Source organism: Crotalus tigris, unplaced genomic scaffold (genome assembly GCF_016545835.1).
Source record: "Crotalus tigris isolate CLP2741 ecotype Arizona unplaced genomic scaffold, ASM1654583v1 scf7180000017644.4837335, whole genome shotgun sequence".
Lineage (NCBI taxonomy): Eukaryota > Metazoa > Chordata > Lepidosauria > Squamata > Viperidae > Crotalus > Crotalus tigris.
In genome coordinates, this window is record NW_024096536.1 from 3,739,527 (window position 1) to 3,759,553 (window position 20,027).

At 37.5% G+C, this 20,027-nt stretch overlaps 1 protein-coding gene across 2 annotated transcripts in view; it reads left to right on the plus strand.

Annotated features, from left to right (window-relative positions):
* GUCY2C (guanylate cyclase 2C) overlaps window positions 1–20,027 on the plus strand; it is a 96,408-nt gene that overhangs the window by 30,428 nt on the left and 45,953 nt on the right. For both annotated transcript variants that reach the window (XM_039335637.1, XM_039335638.1), the window contains exons 9-15: window positions 765–850; window positions 2,341–2,452; window positions 6,059–6,140; window positions 7,677–7,782; window positions 10,662–10,724; window positions 11,083–11,154; window positions 12,612–12,716. In XM_039335637.1, the coding sequence (XP_039191571.1) occupies window positions 765–850; window positions 2,341–2,452; window positions 6,059–6,140; window positions 7,677–7,782; window positions 10,662–10,724; window positions 11,083–11,154; window positions 12,612–12,716 (626 nt within the window). The remainder of the gene's footprint in view (window positions 1–764; window positions 851–2,340; window positions 2,453–6,058; window positions 6,141–7,676; window positions 7,783–10,661; window positions 10,725–11,082; window positions 11,155–12,611; window positions 12,717–20,027) is intronic.

Sequence of the window (20,027 nt, forward strand, 5' to 3'; positions counted from 1 at the left end):
TCTGACAATTTTAACAATACAGGATAAAAGAAACACTTTTTAAAAAATAATTTGATTATACTTCATGATGTTTTTTAAACTTTTGAACATGTAGACAAAAAAAAATACAAACTAATAAGTAATAAATGGGGGGAAAAAAAGAAATCAAAGAAAAAGCATAGTATAAAAAAAGAAAAAAACTATGTTCATTTTTTTCATTTTTACATAAAAAGTCCATATAAGGCTTCTAGTCAGCCATAAATATAGATAATGTCTGAGACTAATTTATCAATTTCAGCAAAATATATCAACTTCACTAACCATTCCTCCATAGTAGGTAGTGTTTTAATCTTTCAATCTCTATGCATACATCATCTCATTGCTGTGTTCATGTATTGAAATAAACTTCCATTGCTCTTTTCTAGTTGCTTGTCGATTAATCCTAAAAAAAAAAGTTCTGACTTCAATTGAATATTAATCTTTAAAATCTTCTGTATGTATCTCGATCCATTTTTATAATTGCAAATAGTGATAGTTATCTTTCTGCTATTCGTTGTTGTGTGATTTGATTTTTAAATTTGCCTTAATAATTTTCCAATAGGTCCTGTTAAATCAACCATTTATCTGCCATCCAGTTCAAATTGTCAAAGGCATTCTATGCTTCTAACTAATTTGATTATAATTTACTACTAGTTTAATTAATTTACTACTAGTTTAATTAATTTAATATAGTAAATTGTCACTTGTCTGAAACTTACAGGCTAATATGATTTTTTTTTGCTTAGGTGTTTTAGGTCCTCGAATTGTGGATGAATATGGAGATATTGATGTCAATTTCAGTATTATCTACACATCGACAAATAATTATGAAGTGAGTACAATCTTATTGTGAAAATATACTTTCAGCAAGAATTAATCAACCAAAACCGACACTGACCATATGTTCAATCACTGGGAGAAGATAGTCCTGTAGGTGTCCAGGTACTGAATCATGTAATCAGCTCTTGCAGTATTGGTGTTATGGTGTTGTGTAGGCTTCAAACACAGCCACATACAGAGTGAATTGCACTAGTTCAATCAAGAGATACCCAAATGACTATAAACAGGGCTCCTGATACTGAAATGTTCCAACGGTATACAAATTAGTGCAGGTGTATATCAGAAGAGGCTATTCATCTTGCTATCCATATGAGCTGTGGTGGCGCAGTGGTTAGAATGCAGTACTGCAGGCTACTTCTGCAGACTGCTGGCTGCCTGCAAGTTTGGCAGTTTGATTCTCACCAGCACAAGGTTGACTCAGCCTTCCATCCTTCTGAGGTCGGTAAATGAGGATCCAGGGGCAATATGTTGACTCTGTAAACTGCTTAGGGAGGGCTGTAAAGCACTGTGAAGCGGTATATAAGTCTAAGTGCTATTGCTATATTTATTTTTATCCATATATATAAGGATATTAAAGATTGGATAGTCCTTTGCCCACGAGTATTTGGACTTTGTAATAGCCTTGTAGGGCCCCTGGAGTCTCTCCTTTAATTATTGCCAGAATTTGGTAGCATGAATGCAGAAATATTAAAATTTGTCACCAACATTAAAAACTAAAAAATCTATAAAATTATTTATATCTTTAGCATTTTAAGTACTCCCTAAGTACTTATATTTGGAGAGAAAGAATAGGTAAAAGCCTATGTTAATTACAATTTTCATTTAATCTGAACAAAAACATCAGACACTACATCAAGATAAATACATTAGCTAGCAGATATATGTCAGGCAGGATTTTTGCTCATTGTACCTGGAAAGCCAGGGATTAAATCTGCAAACTTCTGCATAAAAAAGCATATGCTTCATTACTGAGCCACAGTTCATCCAGACAGGCCCAAACAACAACAATCCTATTCTCTCTTTGGAATAAAGCAGAATAGTATATTAAACCATAGCTTAAAATTGATATACTATTTAGAGTAATTTGAAGCTGGTAAATATTGTTGCCTGATTAAAAGGAAATGGGGAATGCAGAGTTTTCCTTTTATTGTTTCTGTTGTGCCTTTGAGTGGCTGCCTGGACAAGTCCCTGCAGTTTTCTTGGCAATATTTTCAAAAGTGATTCACCATTGCCTCCTTCCTAGGAGTTTTCCTGGTTTACTGCAATCCAAGTAAAGGAAATCAAAGGAGCTTGGTCCTTAAGCAAAAGACTCCTTTATGCTTTGACTTAATAATTTACAAAAGAGCTCAATATGAGATATGTGGGATACAGAAAGGAGACTGAAAAGATCAAAGAAGGTGACTGAGAAAATTACTTTTAATCACTAGTAAACCATGTGAAAGAAGCATCAGAGTAAAACCTCCCTCTCTTTTCTTCTTCCAGTTTAAAAGCCTCCTGTGGTTTGACACAAATCTGAACAAAACTGTTGTGAAGACAGACAAACCTATATTCATCTGGAATAAAAACATGCTGCCTACTGATATACCTAGCAGTGGTGAGCCAATCTAATTCTTGAGAAGAACACCTACAGATGGAATCAGTCATTTGCAATTGCCATAATTTATAATGTGTTTTGGAAATGTATGAGTCTCTTTGAGCCACTTCTGAATACTATCTTATTGAAAATGTTTCAGTCCCTTTTGCCTAGGTAACAATTCCTGCATACAATAGTCTTTGTTTAGTATCTGCCTCATTTAACAACCATTTGCAGCTACAATGGTCATGAAAAAGTATTTGTGACTAATCCTCTCATTTACAACCTTTGTAGGTCTGTAAAGCAAGGGAAAGCTGAAGTAAGAACAGTTGCAGGTTCATTAATTGCTTTGCTTAATGACCAAGTTGCCAGTCACAGTTGTGGTCACTAAACAAAAACTACCTGCATTGCAAACAAGGTTATGTTCCTTACACTCTACTGCAGGGGTGTCAAACTCGCAACGTCACATGACATGTCATGATGTATTGTGACTTTTTTTCCATTGCCAGCAATGGGGTGGGCACGGTTTCGCCATGATACATCCGGCCCGCAGGCCAACAGTTTGACACCCCTGCTCTACTGTATGGATTACAAGCAGGAATCAATTCTTTTTTGTTTTCTGAATTACTTTTTTGTTATTGTTCTCCTATAGTCTCAAACCAACTATAAAGATGCAAAACAAGAATAGTTAAAATTGATCCAGTAAGACCTAATTACAGTATTTTGTTGATCTGCAAAACTGCCTCTGGCTTGCTCAACAAATCACAGTTAAAAACAAACAAGGGCTTACTGTTATATGAGAACAAGGTCAATGAAATGTGCATCAATAGGACAGATAATAAAATGACTTAGATATGTAGGTATATCCTCATAAAAGTTGTTTTTTCCTGTTTTGAATGCCAACCTCAGTTCCAAAGCAATTTATTATAAATCAAATATAAATATAAAATCAAATACAAAACATCATAGAGGATTTACCATACCCACAGAACCATGGAATATTTTCAGGCATTGTAATGATTTATTTGGTTTAACCTGTAAGTATCCTCTTTCTCCATGATAAAGAGCTCATTGCACTTGGCTTATTCCTGGATGGAGAAATAATTTTCCTATGTTTGCCAATCCTTTCTTATCTTCCCAGGTTGAAGAAAAACCTGTTTATTAAATAAAGAGTTATTGCTATGGAGACACTATGGTTGACCTTGAGAAATAAGTTTGAAAGTTTAGGATGCTTACATGACCAAATATTATCCATTCTATGAGATCTAGAAAGAGTATTTTGAACTGGAAATTAACTTTCAGATGCTCAAGATACAGGAAACCACACAAATAATGTCTTTGATTAAAAAAATGGTTCAGCATCTCTTGCTGTGTATATTTTATAGCTTTTCAAACTTGGAACTGATATTGTAGAATCTTTTAATATAATGTATCTATTTGTCTGTTTTGCCCCAATTTCTAATTAAAGCCATTCCAGCATTTTATAGAATGTTAAATAATATTCTTAAATGTTATTCTTAAAAGCTAGTATACATTTTGTGAATAGATACACACAGTATATTCTCAAAATTCTAAATGTGCCCCCAACTGGAAAGGATTATGGACCCCTCATCATAACTAGGGCTGCTGCAGCACAACAAATGATCATTTTGGTGTATGCTACCATGGAATAACAGTCAAGGCTGACATTCACTTCTTAGCATAATTGTGAGTCATATTATTTAGTGTTAGAAAAAAAGTGACCCTGACCTTTTCAATAACTCTCCCAAAACAGGTAAGGAATGAATATGCAGAGTTTATAAAATTTTATATAGTCTTCCTTATCTTCCTAACCACAGATGGTTACAGTATCCTAGAATGGTTCTCAAAATTAGGTGTCCCAGAGGGAATGATACAAACACACATGCTTTGACCCCCACTTCCCTAGTAACTGCTAGTCTTCCCCACATTACAATTCTCCAATTGTGTTAGGCTCATATATTTGGAGGCCAGCAGATTATTAAAAGGCTCACAGAGGACTTAATAAGCAGAAAGCTACTTATTTACCTCAGGAAGTTATCAAAATTGAATCAAGGTGGGTGGGGATTTGCCAGTTGTTTGTTTCAACCTTGATTCCTGTTAAACTTTTATTTTGTATGCTATAATTTCCATTAAATATGAAAAAGTCCTCTCATTTCCCATACCAGCTTTTATTGTCATCCTTATGACAGATCTATAGTATTTAATGCACCCTTTCTGGGAAAAATATGGTATATCAATAAATGCCAAGATTCTGATAAATATGGGGCATTTTGGATGTAGACTGAGAACAGACTGCCAATATGTTACCCAGCTTTCAAACTCTTACATAGATTCAGTATAATACTATTCTTTTTTAAAAAAAAAATTGTTCAGAAAAGCATTCCAAAAGGATTTCTGATATATATTTCCTAAGGTATAGTACCAATAAAATATTCTATCTATAGCCAAATTATATTGTGCCATTAAGTATTGTGGCTCCATAGATTGCTATTCTGTCTCTCACTGCATTGCTTATAGCATTTTTCTGAAAAAAAAAAGAAGTTTTATTTAAACAGCTGTAAGTTTCAGTGAAGAAAATAAAAGAAAAACCTGAAAACATAATATGTTCTTTGTTGCCGTATATAATTCATTTTCCAATTTGATCAGAAATTCACAAAACTAATATTATAATAATGCATGTAATATGTAATCAGAATATTTATATTCTGATTACATATTAAATTGGTAAGAAAATCAGATGGGAAGGCATCCAGATTTTTCCCATTGGAATAATTGTAGCCATTTGGGGGCAGCAGCATACCAGAAATATACAGCCTTGCTATTCTATATTCTAAATGTGAGTTTGTAATTTTATTTAAAATGTGCTTGGAGTTATTTAGCTCCCTGTCATTCAGCTTAGAGTGCAGGGCAGGCAAGATTCTTGTAATCTGCCAAGTACATGTGCTTGTTAAGTGCTCTATTTATTGGTGAGCTAACATCCTGCTTTTCTGATAGGAACATCCAGCCCAGTTGTTCTGACAAGTTTGTTGTCACAGAATTAAGAAAATAAGGCTGATCTGTAGTTGAAACGGTAGATGACTTGGATAGATGTATCAGAGCAAAATAAGTAAATATCAAGAGCTGTCAAAATAGTACTAAATGCAAAAACTCCCAAAAGAATTTAGCATAGAATCATTAGATTGTAGTGTTGAGAGTGATCCATTCCTCCCTCTTTCTCAAAATTAGAATAAGAGGTAGGCCTTCCTAGAGTCTTGTAGGGTAGACATTAGGACCAAACCAAACCAAACCAAACCATTTGAGACAAAATATGTACGTGGCTACAAATCCAGGAGTCCTATTAAGCCAAACTTTTATTTTTCTGACAAAGTATCAGCTTGAGAGTTTTCTTCCTAAGTCTCTGATAGTGAGATATTGATGCTAACTTCTTGGAGGGCTGGATTCATTACAGTACCTTCAAAATAGTGGCTCAAAAAAGATTGTTGTGTAAAATTTACTATTTTGTTGTACAAGCTGTGTACAGTAATACAAGTTTATTTTACTATACTTTGGTTTATCTCTTAAACTGCTTCTTAAGGATCTCAGTTTACCCATTCCTCTTTTTTATAGGTCCCCACATCCTGACCATAGCTGTTTTCACACTTACTGCAACTGTGGTGCTAGTTCTGATCATTGCTTTGCTGGTGCTCAGGTATGATTGTTTTCATTGTCCTCCTTGGGCTAAAAATAGGGAATTTGTAATCCAACACATTGGTGACCTCAGACTGGGAAGGCCAGTATCAGCCTACAAATACCTTCAGCTTCTTTCAAGTCTTCCTTCTGCAAAAAATTCCTCAGCATAAATTAAGATAAATAATCCTATAAATCCCATCACTTTTTTTTTTGGACAAGATTCAAATTTATAATTGCTACTCACTTGTCTTTTATTATTTTTACTGTTATAATGTATAATAAAAAGAAAATAAAAGGAAAAATACAACAACATCCTCATCCAACATAAAGCAAGAAAAATAAACTTCAGTCAAAATAACAAAAATCATTTATCTTTTTAATTGCAGCTATGACTCAGCTTTTAAATAATACATTAAAACATACCGCCCCCCAATTATATCACCATGTTTTTTCATTTGTTTGATAAAGGGCTAATTCAAAGGCTCAATATGAATACAGGTAGTCCTCAAGTTATGACCATAATGGAGCCTGCCCATTAGTGTCAAAGGTCAGAACAATGTTAAATGAACTGCCTAAAGTAACAACTAGCCATCCTGCTCTTCCCAGTGCATTCATTAAATTAATGCATGGGTTGTTAAGTGGAGCTTAAGGTTGAATAGATCCTGGAAAGCCTTTCTCAGGCACAAGCCCACCTGCTTCAGGCCTCGCAAGGCCTCACCCAGCCTGTATGTAGGCTCACTACACAGCTGATTATCTTGCCAGTGAGAAACAACGGGGAAGGAAAACACTGGGCACACCGTCCTTTCTTAATTCTGACCCTGGCCTTCCTCCTGTCAAGGTGCCCTGCCTTCCTGGGGCAAAAAAGAACCAGTTGCCTGGCTTTTCAGATATTTCTGCATCATCAGATGGCTACCTATTAGCTGGCCATTGGGAGGCTGCAAAGCTTTCCTGACACTCTAGGCTTTGGAAAGCTGGCCCTTGCATAAAAGGCGGCTTCAGGATAAGCTTCCCAAAACCTGCGTAATCCCCTCCTCCCCCCCAGCCACATTTCTTCAATTAAAAAAAAAAACACAAAAAAGCTGGGAGGGGTAGACTTGTTGATCTCCCCTCTCCCCTCTCCCCTCCCAGTTAGGTGTTAAAACTAATCTCTTCCTCTGCTCTTCAACCTCTGTCCCTTTTAAAACTGATCTTGGCTTCAGGCTGAAGAGTGGAGGAACTGACACAAGCAAGGAAATAAAATCATTCTGCAGCTTTTTCACCTGTATTAAAGAAAAAAAAAGTCATCTCCAAAAGTTGTGCAACAAAATAGAGGATCCTGGGCCTTTGCAAGCTTTAGCTATGCATCTGACTACCCGGACTCTATAGCTAAAACTTGCAAAAACCCAGCATCCTCCATTTGGACTTGTTGATCTTTCTCCCCTCCTCCCCTCCCCAATTAGGTGATATGTTGTATGTATGTCTATATGTTAAAATGTTAACACAACTTTATCTTCCTAAAATTCCACATTCTAATACTTTCAGAATTCCTTCTATAATTCTTCTTCTAAATTTTCAGGAAGTACAGAAGAGCCAATCAATTGCGGCAAAAGAGATGGTCCCATATTCCACCTGAGAAGATATTACCATTGAATACTAATGAGTCAAATCACGTTAGTCTGAAGGTAGGAAGTGACAACTATGTCTGGCAAAAGTTTCTCACCACAGAATATGAAGTAAGCTGTACATTCTTTACAATGGTATATCTTTCTGACATTATAAAGTCTTCTGTTCTACAACAAGGCTAATTGCTCAGTTTATTATATGTGCATTAACAGTTTTCTCATGATTGTATAAAGCATGTAGACATTCCCATTTTCTGATAGACTCTGCACCAGATGATAGAAACATTAACATTTATTAACTATACAGAATAACAGAGTTGGAAGGGACCTTCTAGATCAGTGGTTCTCAACCTTTTTAATGCTGCGACTCCCAACCGGTCGTAAGTTGAGGACTACTCAACTGGTGCAGCACCGTTTGCAGAATGGGACTCAGCAGGGCAGAGACAGCCTGGACAATTCCTATTGGCTTTTGAAAGCCAATAGAATTAGACTCTATTCAAGAGAGTCTATTCTATTGGCTTTCAAAAGCCAATAGAATAAAAGGGAGTAGCACAGCTAAGGAAAAGGGGGAAAAAATGGCGGACTGCGTTGTTTGGCGACCCCCGTGAAATGGTCGTTCGACCCCAAATGGGGTCCCGACCCACAGGTTGAGAACCACTGTTCTAGGTCATCTAGCCCAACCCTCTGCTCAAACAGGAAACTCTATACCATTTCTGACAAGTGGCTCTCCAGACTCTTCTTGAAAGCTTCCAGTGATGAAGTACCCCAACTTCTGTAGGCTACCTGTAACATTGGTTGGTTGTTCTCACTGTCAGAAAATTTCTCCTTATTTCTTGATTGACTCTCTCCTTGATCAGTTTCCATCCATTGTTCCTTGTCTGTCCTTCAGGTGCTTTGGAAAATAGGTTGACCCACTCCTCTCTGTGATAGCCCCTCAAATATTGGAACACGGCTATCGTGTCACTCCTGGTCCTTCTCTTCACTAGACTAGCTGTGCCCAATTCTTGCAACCGTTCTTCATATGTTTTAGCCTCCAGCCCCTTAATCATCTTTGTTCCTCTTCTCTGGACTCTTTCTAGAGTCTCAACATATTTTTATAATATGGTAACGAAAACTGTATGCAGTATTCTAGGTGTGGTCTTATTAAGGCTTTATAGAATGGTATTAGTACTTCATGTGATCTTGATTCAATCCCTCTGTTAGGGCAGTTTAGGATTGCATTGGCTTTTTTGGCTGCCACCGCACACTACTAGCTCATATTTAATTGATTGTCCACTAGGATTCCAAGATCCCTCTCACAGTTACTGCTATTAAGCCAGGTTTCACCTAATTTTGTTTTTTTCTGCCTAGGTGTAAAATCTTGCTTTTCTTCACATTAAATGTCATGTTGTTGGAAAGAGCCAATTGTTCAAGTCTGTCAATATCTTTTTGGATCCTGAGTTTATCTTCTGTAGTGTGACTATTCCTGCCAGCTTAGTGTCATCTGCAAATTTGATGAGTTCCCCTTCTATTCCCCCATCTAAGTCATTTATGAAGATATTGAAAAATACTGGGTCTAAGATGGAACCTTGTGGTATCCCACTGCTTTACTTCCTTCCATGTGGATGTAGTATCATTAAGGATTATTTGTTGACTGTGGTTTGTCAGCCAGTTACAAATCCATCTGGTGATGATGCTATCTATCCTACTTTTTTCTAGCTTACCAAGAAGTAGGTTGTGGTCCACTTTGTCGAATGTCTTGCTGAAGTCTAAGTATACTATGTCCACAGCATTTCATTGGTCTACTAATTTGGTCACAGTTTACAGACAGAGGCCAATATTATATTCTTCTCCTCATTTACAGTTTTATCCCAGCTCCCAAGTTTCTCCAATCAATAAACCTTGCAAGGGAATGGGGTAGCAAGTGGCTACAGCACCTACAAGTATGCCATGCATATGCAAATATGATCAGCATGGGCAAAATGGCAGCTACTATTGACTAGAGGGAAAGAGTTGTGTCTGCAACAACTTAGATTATGCTGTAGGAGTAAAAATACTGCTTCTACTGAAATGAAATGCTATAGATAGAGTTCATACACTTCATGGCCAATGCAGTATCTCATCTGAGATGAACAAGAAGAGACAGGCTATCTTTGCCGGAGGTTGAACTGAGCATGACTTCATACATTCATGTCCTCAGCAAATGGTTAGTGGGGAATTTCACACTGGAAAAGCAGGTTGTGCAGAAGAACTCTTAATTGCACTTTCACCTGAAAGTGGAATCTAATTTTATTCTCCTCCCTCTCTCCCATTTACTGGTTACAGCTCTTTCAGGAATTATGTATAGTTCCAAAGACTGTGAGTTCCAAAGTTGTGATATTATTGATTTTATCTGTGGGACATAAAGACTATCTGTTAGCTCTCTATGCTTTACACAATAGTGTTTCACTTAGGAATCAGACTACCAATTGATATGGCATTGATTTTGTTTAGGCATTAAGTATTGTCATCTATGTTCTTCTAGGGAGAACTGTGGCTTGCGTGGTTAGGACCCTGTTCAAGATCCGAGTGCTACTTTGCGGTGGGGTGAGCTCTCCTCCTTCAGCTTCTGCTGGGAACATAAAAAGAGCCCCCAGCTGGGTATGCCCAAGCAATGGTGATGTCACCAGCTAATCTTTTCAACCTGGAAGCACTTTAGTGCTTCTGACATGAATGCGATGCAATTTATGTTCTTCCACAAAAACAAAAAGGCCACCTTGAGACAAGAATGAGAAATAAATGAGAAACTGCATTTATTATATGATATCACTTGACCCACAAAAGATCAAAATAATATTCAAGTTATGGGAATCTGTTCCTCTGACTACCTTCCAGCAGCTGGGTATTGCATTTTAATTCCTAGTACACATTAGGATAGGGATCTTATTGAAGAATTCTAAAGGAGTCCTCTTGTTTCCCAGATTGATGAAGACAAAAGGCGGGATACTGCTCAAAGGCTGCGTCAAGGCAAATATGATAAGAAGGTATACTTACTCCCAATCTCTCTGTTCTGCTTGCCTTTACTAAAAATGATTTGATGCTTTTGTGCAAGACAGATTTCATGATGCCGCTCGTATTCTCAGTTTGTTGCAAAGTTGAATACATTAAAAATGTATGGATTTTTTTCCTAAATGATTCTTTTGCAACTTCTCAATCCTAAATAATGAACAAAAAATGGACTGCATGTGTAAAATTGTTAAAATCATTTGCTTGTTATTGGTTAGTGTAAATTTGTCTGTAAAATATGATATATTTACTATTTAATCATTGTTATAAACTATTACTCTAGACATTGTAGGCATTAGTGATAGGTTATTATGACCAATTGCTCTCATTTTCTAGATAATAATCTTGAAGGATTTCAAACACAATGATGGAAATTTTACAGAGAAACAGAAAATAGCTCTGAATAAGGTAAGCAATATATCAAATTGAGGAATGCTGAAGTACAACTTTTTTCATGTATCTTAATATATTTAAAGGGTTTATATGGTCACCCATCATAAACAGCTCAAGGTGGCTTACAACAACAGTGAAACCAGTAACTATAAAACAACCATAAAACAACAAAACAGAAAGATAATACAAACAAAACAAAAATAAACAAAAATACAAATACAAATACTGTGGCTTTAACCTCCTATTAGGATGCCCTGCAGCAAGCTTCAATTACCCTCATGTTATTCTATTCTATTCTATTCTATTCTATTCTATTCTATTCTATTCTATTCTATTCTATTCTGTTCTGTTCTGTTCTGTTCTGTTCTGTTCTGTTCTGTTCTGTTCTATTCTATTCTTGATAAAAAGTATCTGTGATCTTAAAAGGTTAAAAGGGTGGGGGGCCTGTCAAACCATCAAGGAAAAGGATCTGGAGCCAGATTACCTTATCTGATCAAGTGGGATGGTCACATATTCTTAGAGAGAGGTAGTCCCACAATAACCAGATCTTGTGCCATATGGGGCATAAGAGTACTGAAGGCCACCACCCCATCATGAGCCCTCCAAAGGTCATCCCTACCTTTTAGCCTATCAGATGCTGTATGTTAGACTTCAGAAAAAAACGAAGTTGCCTCTGACATTGCACTCAGTCTATCAGGCACTTAGGACAGGACAACCATAGGCCTCCCATCCCTCTGTTAAGGGGCACCTGCTGAGGATTTTGAAAACTTTTTCCCAGTTTGATCATTATATTACTGATTTTAATCCTTTAAATTTCTACCCTGTGCCAAATCTGTTTATAGGCATTTATGAATTAGCTCAGTTTCTGAATTGTACTAAGTCATTCTGCAGCCATTCTTCTGCATAGTTTTTTTTTTTTTTAAAAAAAAAACTAACTTTTTTAAAGTCAAGCTTTAGGAAGCTAGCTTGCTAAAACATTCTCCTTTTTCTTTATTTCTAAGAATATTTCTGAATCCTAAACAGATCCTGTAGGCATTCCAAGAAAATAAAAATGAGAAATGTATTAATATAGTTCTGTACACTGCTAAGAAGTGCTTATCTGGCCAGAAGCAAGAAAAAAGATAATCTAAGATAGGGCATGATAGATAGCAACTTTAATTTCCCCTCCAGTAAGCCATATTTATTTTATTATTGGCCATGCACCTCCAGCATGGCAGGCATTTTTTTAGAGCACATACCATATAAATGTAAAATTCTAGGTATGGTTAAGGATCTCTAAAAATATGTATCCTGCTGTACAGCTTTTGCATATATTTTAATCACCTTAGAACTGAAAAGCTACAAGATCCAACACAAAAGTATCTCCATGCCATAAAAGAAAGACTGAGAGATTTTATACTCTTCATTCCTATTATTGTATGTAATTTTAAATGTAACTATCTGCTTCTAACAAGTGCAATTCTTTTCTCCAGCTTCTTCAAATTGACTATTATAACCTGACTAAATTCTATGGGACAGTCAAGATGGACACAATGATCTACGGAGTAATTGAGTACTGTGAAAGGGGATCATTGCGGGTAAACAGATTTATAGCTCACTGGTTAGTTTGTATCAAGACACATTAACGTTCATCTTAAAGAACATCTTAGCAAGGGTCAAGGGGGACACTACAGAAGAATAGTAGTCTGTTTATAACTCATTTAATTTGGTGGTGGTTGTTTAAATGTTAATGAAATGACTGTGCTGTCTTATAGGCTCCCCATGTTCCACAGTCATGTTACCATAGAGACACAAAGAAAGAAGGGGGAAAAAAACAAAAGAATTTCTAAAACAGAAAAGGGTTTAGTGGCGGTTGCAAGAGAAATAGTTTCTTTAAAGACCTTCCAGAATTAATGAGATTTTGCTTTAAATATGAAGAACAAGAAAGTAATAAGAATAGGATGCCACAACACCACAATACATCAAAGAAGGTGACATTGATTGGCACTGTTAGAAGTAAGTCTTCATCCTGGTTCATCCAAGCCGGGAATAAATAAGCAAACATGGTGACTGCTTTGGGAAGAAGGTTACAGTTTATTGCAGAAAGATGGTTCTTCAGGAAAGTGCAGAGGAGAGAAGGGCTGAGCACATGGTGTAGTAGGTTTTCATACCCCCTCTAGTCTTTTGTTTGGAATAGTTTTCTGTTCCTGTGGCATGAACCTTGAGGCTGTTTCTGAGTGTTTGTCTAGGCCTTGATATCTGTGGTTTAATTCTATTATCATATCCTGCTTCCCAGGTGATAGGGCTAATGACTCCTAGAGTTTGGGTGGGGTATGCAGATCTTCTCTTTTGTCTTTTTGATTGCTCTGGCTCCAACTTTTTGATGGTTTTACATCTGCATTTGTATGGGGCTAAAGTCTTGCTTGGGGCAGAGAGATAGATTTGGGGCCAGGTTTGGTTTTTAAAAGTCCTTTTGAGGACTTTTAAAAAATATATTTTTCTGCCCTTTTTAATATTTCTTTCTCTGTGCTAACTTTCCTCAATCCCTGCTTTGCACCTTAAGTGTGTGAATGTCACACTTATTGGAACAACATTAAAATTGATCTGGTCAGGGAAACTTAGTAAACAAGTTTTTAAACTGTTAAGCCAAAAATAAAATAAAATAAAATAAGACACTAACGGAGGCAGCAGAAAAAGATCCCTGCTCCCAAAAGGAGAGCTTGCAACCCATAAAGTTCTAAAAGTCAGGGCAAAAAAAAAATTGTTAGGTGGAAAAGAAATTTATAGTGTCCAATATTCTGTGCTAATCATTTTCAAATGTTGGATGTCACCTTTAGCTTCCAGTCAGGTTTGTATACCTCCCAAAATTCTTCACAGCCATGGTTTTCCTTAGTACATGACCACTGGCTGCCCATTTTCAAGGGTTGTTTCCTGTCTTAGCTCTTAATTCAGTGCATCCAGGTTTGTAATATCCAATTGAGGTTAGCCAATATGCCAGGCTATTAAATTTTTCTTTAAATTGCACATAATGAGCTCTAGGAATCCCAATCCGAGCCCAACAGTGCAAGATATTCAGGGCTGAAGTTTGGGATTTTTCCTGTTGCTTCCTTAGTCAGGGCATATGAATTGCAAATCATCTGAGGGGGCCTAGCTCCCTCCCCCTTGGAATCTGTTGGAAATTGGTCCCACAAAGCTTTGGTGCAATAGAGCAAAAATCAGCCTGGGGAACTTTACTAAAGGTAGGTGGAGGGGATAGACTCAAGTGTGATTCTGAATGGTGTGTGTGCATGTATGTGCAGCTACTTTTACAAAATAGTCAATACAAACATTCTGGATAAATTTTCCCTCCCACCAGATAGAAGTCCAAGGTGTTCAGTACTTGTTCTGCCACCTATTCCCAAATGCCATCTCTCCATTAATACATTCAACTGGCTTGTTACAATACAAATGGGGCAAGAAAGAAAAGTTTACAATGAGTTTCCACCCTCCCCCCACAGTCTAATTTTCTCTTCTGAGGCTTCACATGGCACCAGGAATCCTTCCTTCTGCAGCTCTCACAGGCATCTGGGGAATGGTAGGACTTGGGAAGATTTTCCACTCAGATTGCATGGTGGCTTTTTAGTGGATGGCTGGATCCAAAACCCAATTCCATGGCTCAAATGGATGGAGGCAGCATCTGGGTCTGTGTGTTCTGCTTCCAAAGGTTTGGGAGAGGATTGCAGGGCTGAAAGGTACAAGAACAAGGTCTCCCCCCCTTTCTGGGTGGTCTCTCCCAGGAGAGGCAGACAAAAGATATGGAGAACAAAGGGCAAGAAAAGAATTGGAAGGGGGGTAGCTTGCAGGCAGTTTGAAAAGGGCATTAATACTGCAGTTATTAAAGAAACAGATAGACAAATGGGGAACAACAAAATGAAATGTTTCACCTTTGAACTTGACTATTTGCAACATATTAAGGACAAGAACTTGCAACTTGGAAGGAAAAAAAATGCTAGGCAGCTTGAGAATGCTGAAAACTCCAAATAATTTTAAAAGCCTAATATTTTAAGATGTGCAACTTGCCAAGGGCAGGAGTTTCTGCCTTTAACTTTATTCTAAAATAGATCACATTATTTTAGAGATTAGAAAATGCTTATTTGTTTCAGAAAAGTTTCATAGTAGTTTCACCAGTAAGTGATAGGGTAAGAAAAGTAACTTAAGAAAATTATTTCCCCAAACAAGCAGATTTGAACTTCAAAAGGCTCTTGTAGATGAGTTACTTTGCAATAAACTCACAGATTTTCTGGAGGAAATTTAAACTAAACAAGGGACAGTGAGTTAATTGAGATCAAAAAATTACAGGATTAGCAGTGCAAGTAACATAGATGTGTGTGGACAAGAATATCAACCTTGCTATCAAGCAAAATCAAGCTTCTAATAGTGAGTGTCACACAAAGTGGACTAACACATAGGTGTCAGTCATAAAGAATGAGGGCAAATATAATATAGTTGTCATTATAGAAACATGGTGGGATAAAACCCACAAATGAAACACTCAACTAGAGGGATTTCAATTGTTTAAAAGGAACAGACCAAATAAAAGAGGAGGCAGAGTTTCTCTCTCTATAAGAAATAACTACATATCTACAGAAATAGGACACAACAATGATGAAAACTGTCTTGAATGCATTTGGATCAATATAAAAGGAGAAATAGATGAACTTTTTGCTAGTCAGCTAACTAAGGTACATAGGAAACACATGACAATAGAATAGTCAAACTAGAGTCTTGGACTTTAAGAGAGCTAATTTCAATAAACTTAAAAAGTGGAAAGAGGAACACATAACTAAAGCAGAATATTAGCAAATAGTCTGAGCCTGCAAAGATGAGGTGAAGAAAGCTAAGGCTCAAAATGAACTAAGACTTGTGACCACAGTAAAAAATAATAAAAAAGCAAACAGTCCAACTTATCAAAAACAGTACCATAAAAAAAATATATTAGAAGCACAAGTTATGTTAGGCAAGAAAATGGTAAGTGAGCACTTATCCAGCCTAGAAGAGTTCAAATCACCAAGACAAGATGGATTACATCCCAAAGTTCTCAAGGAACTGGCAGATGTGATCTCAGAACCACTGAACTATATTTATCAAAGACCCTGGAGCACTAGGGAACTACCAGAGGACTGGAAAAGAGCTGATGTAGTTCCCTTCTTCAAAAATAAAAATAAAAATAAATCTAGGAAACAACAGACCTACCAGCCTGACCTCAATACCTGGGAAGATTCTGGAGAAGATAATCAGCGAGCACCTAGAGGCAAACAAAGTCATTACTAAAAGCCAACATGGATCACGCTAGGCAAATCTTACTGCATTCCTTGACCCAGTTACAAAATTAGTGAAGTAGAGGAATGCTGTAGAATATAATTTTCTTGGACTTCAGTAAGGCATTTGATAAAGTTTGTATAGGGTTTCCTGCCTGAGCAGGGGGTTGGGCTAGATGACCTCCAGGGTCCCTTCCAACTTTATTATATATTATTAAATGCAAGAGTGAAATCTTTCTAGCAGATGAACTTAAAACATTCCCTCCTGCTAACTTAAGGCTGTTTTTAAGAGGACACAGAGAGAAAGAGGAAGACAAGCAAACAAACAAACACAATTTTTTTTCTTCACTCTGTTTGTTGGCCAGACAAACAGAGTGAGGTATTTCCTTTTTCTGGCTTATTTTAAGCAAACTTTCTAGCAGAATTTAAAATTCTTTTTTCTTTGGATATGAAACAGTTAACAGTCACATTTACCTCTCACACACAGACTTTGACAAACATATATACACAAAGACAAGAGAACAGAAAAGGAAACAAGTCTTAGTTTTACACATCCTAGTCCAGTGATGGCGAACCTATGACACGCGTGTCAGTGCTGACACGCGTAGCCATTTGGGGTGACACGCGCAGGATTTCATGCGATTTTATGCAATTCATCCTCGGCTCCTGCACGCCGAGGATGAAAAAAATTTTTTTTTTGTTTTCGCCACGGAAGAGAAATCCCCACGGATACCTGGCGGGTCACCAGGTTATGTGGGACTCGAACCCACTAAAACTCTCCCATTATGACTACCGCCCCCCTAGAGCAACCGTACCACTACGGCCGTGGATCCAGGAAGGATGAAAGAAATACGCTCTGTGCTGGAGGAACGGGGGGCAGGATGTGTGATCTCCCCCACCCACACTCACTCATTCACTGTGTCCCCGCCGCAAACTTCAGCCTGCGCCGCCGCCGACTGACAGGCAAGCACAGGCACAGCCCCTTTATCAGCGCAGGGGCTGCTGGTAAGGCATGCGTGCCGTGCGCACACACTTCATCAGCACGGCTGAGAGTACGTTAGGGAGGACCCCCAGGAGAGGAGCGCAGGAACAGTGCGCGCCTTTCTCCAGTCAGGCCGCAATTAGTGAGTGCCACACAGTAAGGGGGACCTGTGAGCGCCATTAGCAGCAACTGTTGGGGTGCCATGGACTTGTAATTGCCCACAATAACTGAGATAAGTGAGGGGGAGGCTGTGTTAGGCTAGTTAACCCCTAATTGGCTAACAAGCTATCTATAATTCTATCTGCTGTCACTGGCCCACTGATGGAGCACCCAAAAAATAAAAAACAAAGGTTAAGTAAAGGGAGTGGTAGTAGCAGTGGCCGACCCTTTCAAGAGACATGGAGCGAGATGTATGGTATTATAGAAAAAAATGGCAGATCATTTTGCGTTCTGTGTACTGAAACGGTAGTAAGCAGAACGTGGAATATAAATAGACATTTTGAAACTAATCATTCCCAGCTCTTGGAAAAAAGTGAGGATGAAAGGAAAGAATACATTTCCAGGAAGCTACACCTTTATAAGAGCCAATCTAACTCCATCCTTAAATTTATAAAAGGCTGTACAAATTTAACATCTGCAAGTTTGAGCATTGCTCACTCCATAGCTCAGCATGCAAAAGCACTTAATGAGGGAGAATTTATTAAAGAAACTCTCCTAAGATGTGCGCCACTTCTATTTCACGATATGCAGAATAAAGATGCAATTATTAAGAGAATATCTGAGTTACCTCTCAGTAGAAATATCATAAAAGACCGAATAATGAGACTGAACACAAACGTACAACATCAATTAAAGAGAGACATAAGGAATTGTAAATATTTTTCCATCTGTCTTGATGAAACTACTGATATCACGTCACATGCTCAGTTGGCCATTATTGGTCGATATTCTGATAGTCACACAATGAGAGAAGAGTTGATAAAGTTAGTATCAGTTCCAACAAGTACATCAGGAAGCGAAATATGTAAGGTTGTTATGCAAACATTCTGCGACCTAAGCATTGATATCTCTAAAGTTGTGTCAGTGACGACAGATGGTGCCCCAAACATGGTGGGGAAAAAAGTTGGATTTGTGAAATTGTTTACAGAAGCTATTGGACATCCGATTGTGCCTTTTCATTGTATTATCCATCAGGAGGCTTTATGTGCCAAGGCAGGATTCACTGACTTAAATGACTTAATGTCAGTTGTTACAAAAATAGTTAATTTAATAGCTGCTCGCCCCCTTCACAAGCGAGAATTTTCAGCACTTTTACTGGAGGTTGATTCCACCTACAGTGGACTGCTGATGTACAATAATGTAAGATGGCTGAGCCGAGGCAAGGTTCTTGAGCGCTTTGTGGAGTGCTTTGAAGAAATTAAGGTATTTCTTGAAGATAAGGATCTGGGAAACTTTCCTCAGCTCAATGATGATAAGTGGGTCAACACCCTGATGTTTTTTACAGATCTCTCTGTTCATGTTAATGAACTGAACTTAAAGTTACAAGGTTTTGGCAAAAGTATTGATGTTATGTTTGGATACATAAAAGCTTTTGAAAGTAAAGTAAAAATTTTCAAGCGAGATGTAGAAACTAAAATGTATAAGTATTTTCCTCGAGTACAAAAGCATTTTGAGAAGGCCAGTGCAGCTGTACGAAATGAAGTGGAACTCTTGCATATGAAGTGCCAGCATGTTTTAGACTCGTTACTTGACCAGTTTACTGATAGATTTAGTCAATTTAGAAGCCTAGAACAGACCATGAGAATAATTAAGTATCCTGATGTAGTAGTCTACAATAGTTTGGAATTAAATGGTTTCCAATGGACGCAAATAGATGATTTGGAGATGCAGCTTGCAGAATTTCAAGACAGCATCTGGGCTCAGGTGTTTGTCGACTTGAGGTCAAAGCTTGAGAATCTGGAAAGGGGCCGCTTGGAGAATCAAGATGAGTGCCACTACGAACAGGAAATTTGGAGTGCCTGGAACAGACTACCAGACACTTTTAGCACCCTGAAAAATATAGCAACAGCTTTACTCACAATTTTTCCTTCTACGTACTTTTGTGAGACCTTATTCTCAGCATTAAATAATATCAAAACCAACAAAAGAAACAGATTGACAGATGAGGTTAGTAGCGCTTGCTTGGGCCTGAAGTGTACAAAATACCAACCTTCAATTGAAGATTTAGCCAATGAAATTCAGCAACAAAAAAGTCACTAATATGCAGGTTAGTTAAAGAATTCGCCCTCCCCCTCACTTATCTCAATTCACGGCACCCCAAACAAGTTCAATAATATCAAGGGCAACATACGAAATCGACAGATTGATGAACAAAGAAGTTACTAAGCAGGTATGTTAAATAATTTGTTTTTGGTTTATTAAATACAATTATATATTGCAATTATACATTTTTGTAGTTTAAACTATAAATTGCGCAAAATTATGTTTTTTTGTCGAAGTGACACACCACGCGAGTTATGCTCGATTTTTTGCCGAATTTTGACACACCACGCCGAAAAGGTTGCCCATCACTGTCCTAGTCATTCCCACCATAAATTTCAGATAACTCAAGTTAGGGAAGGCACACATTT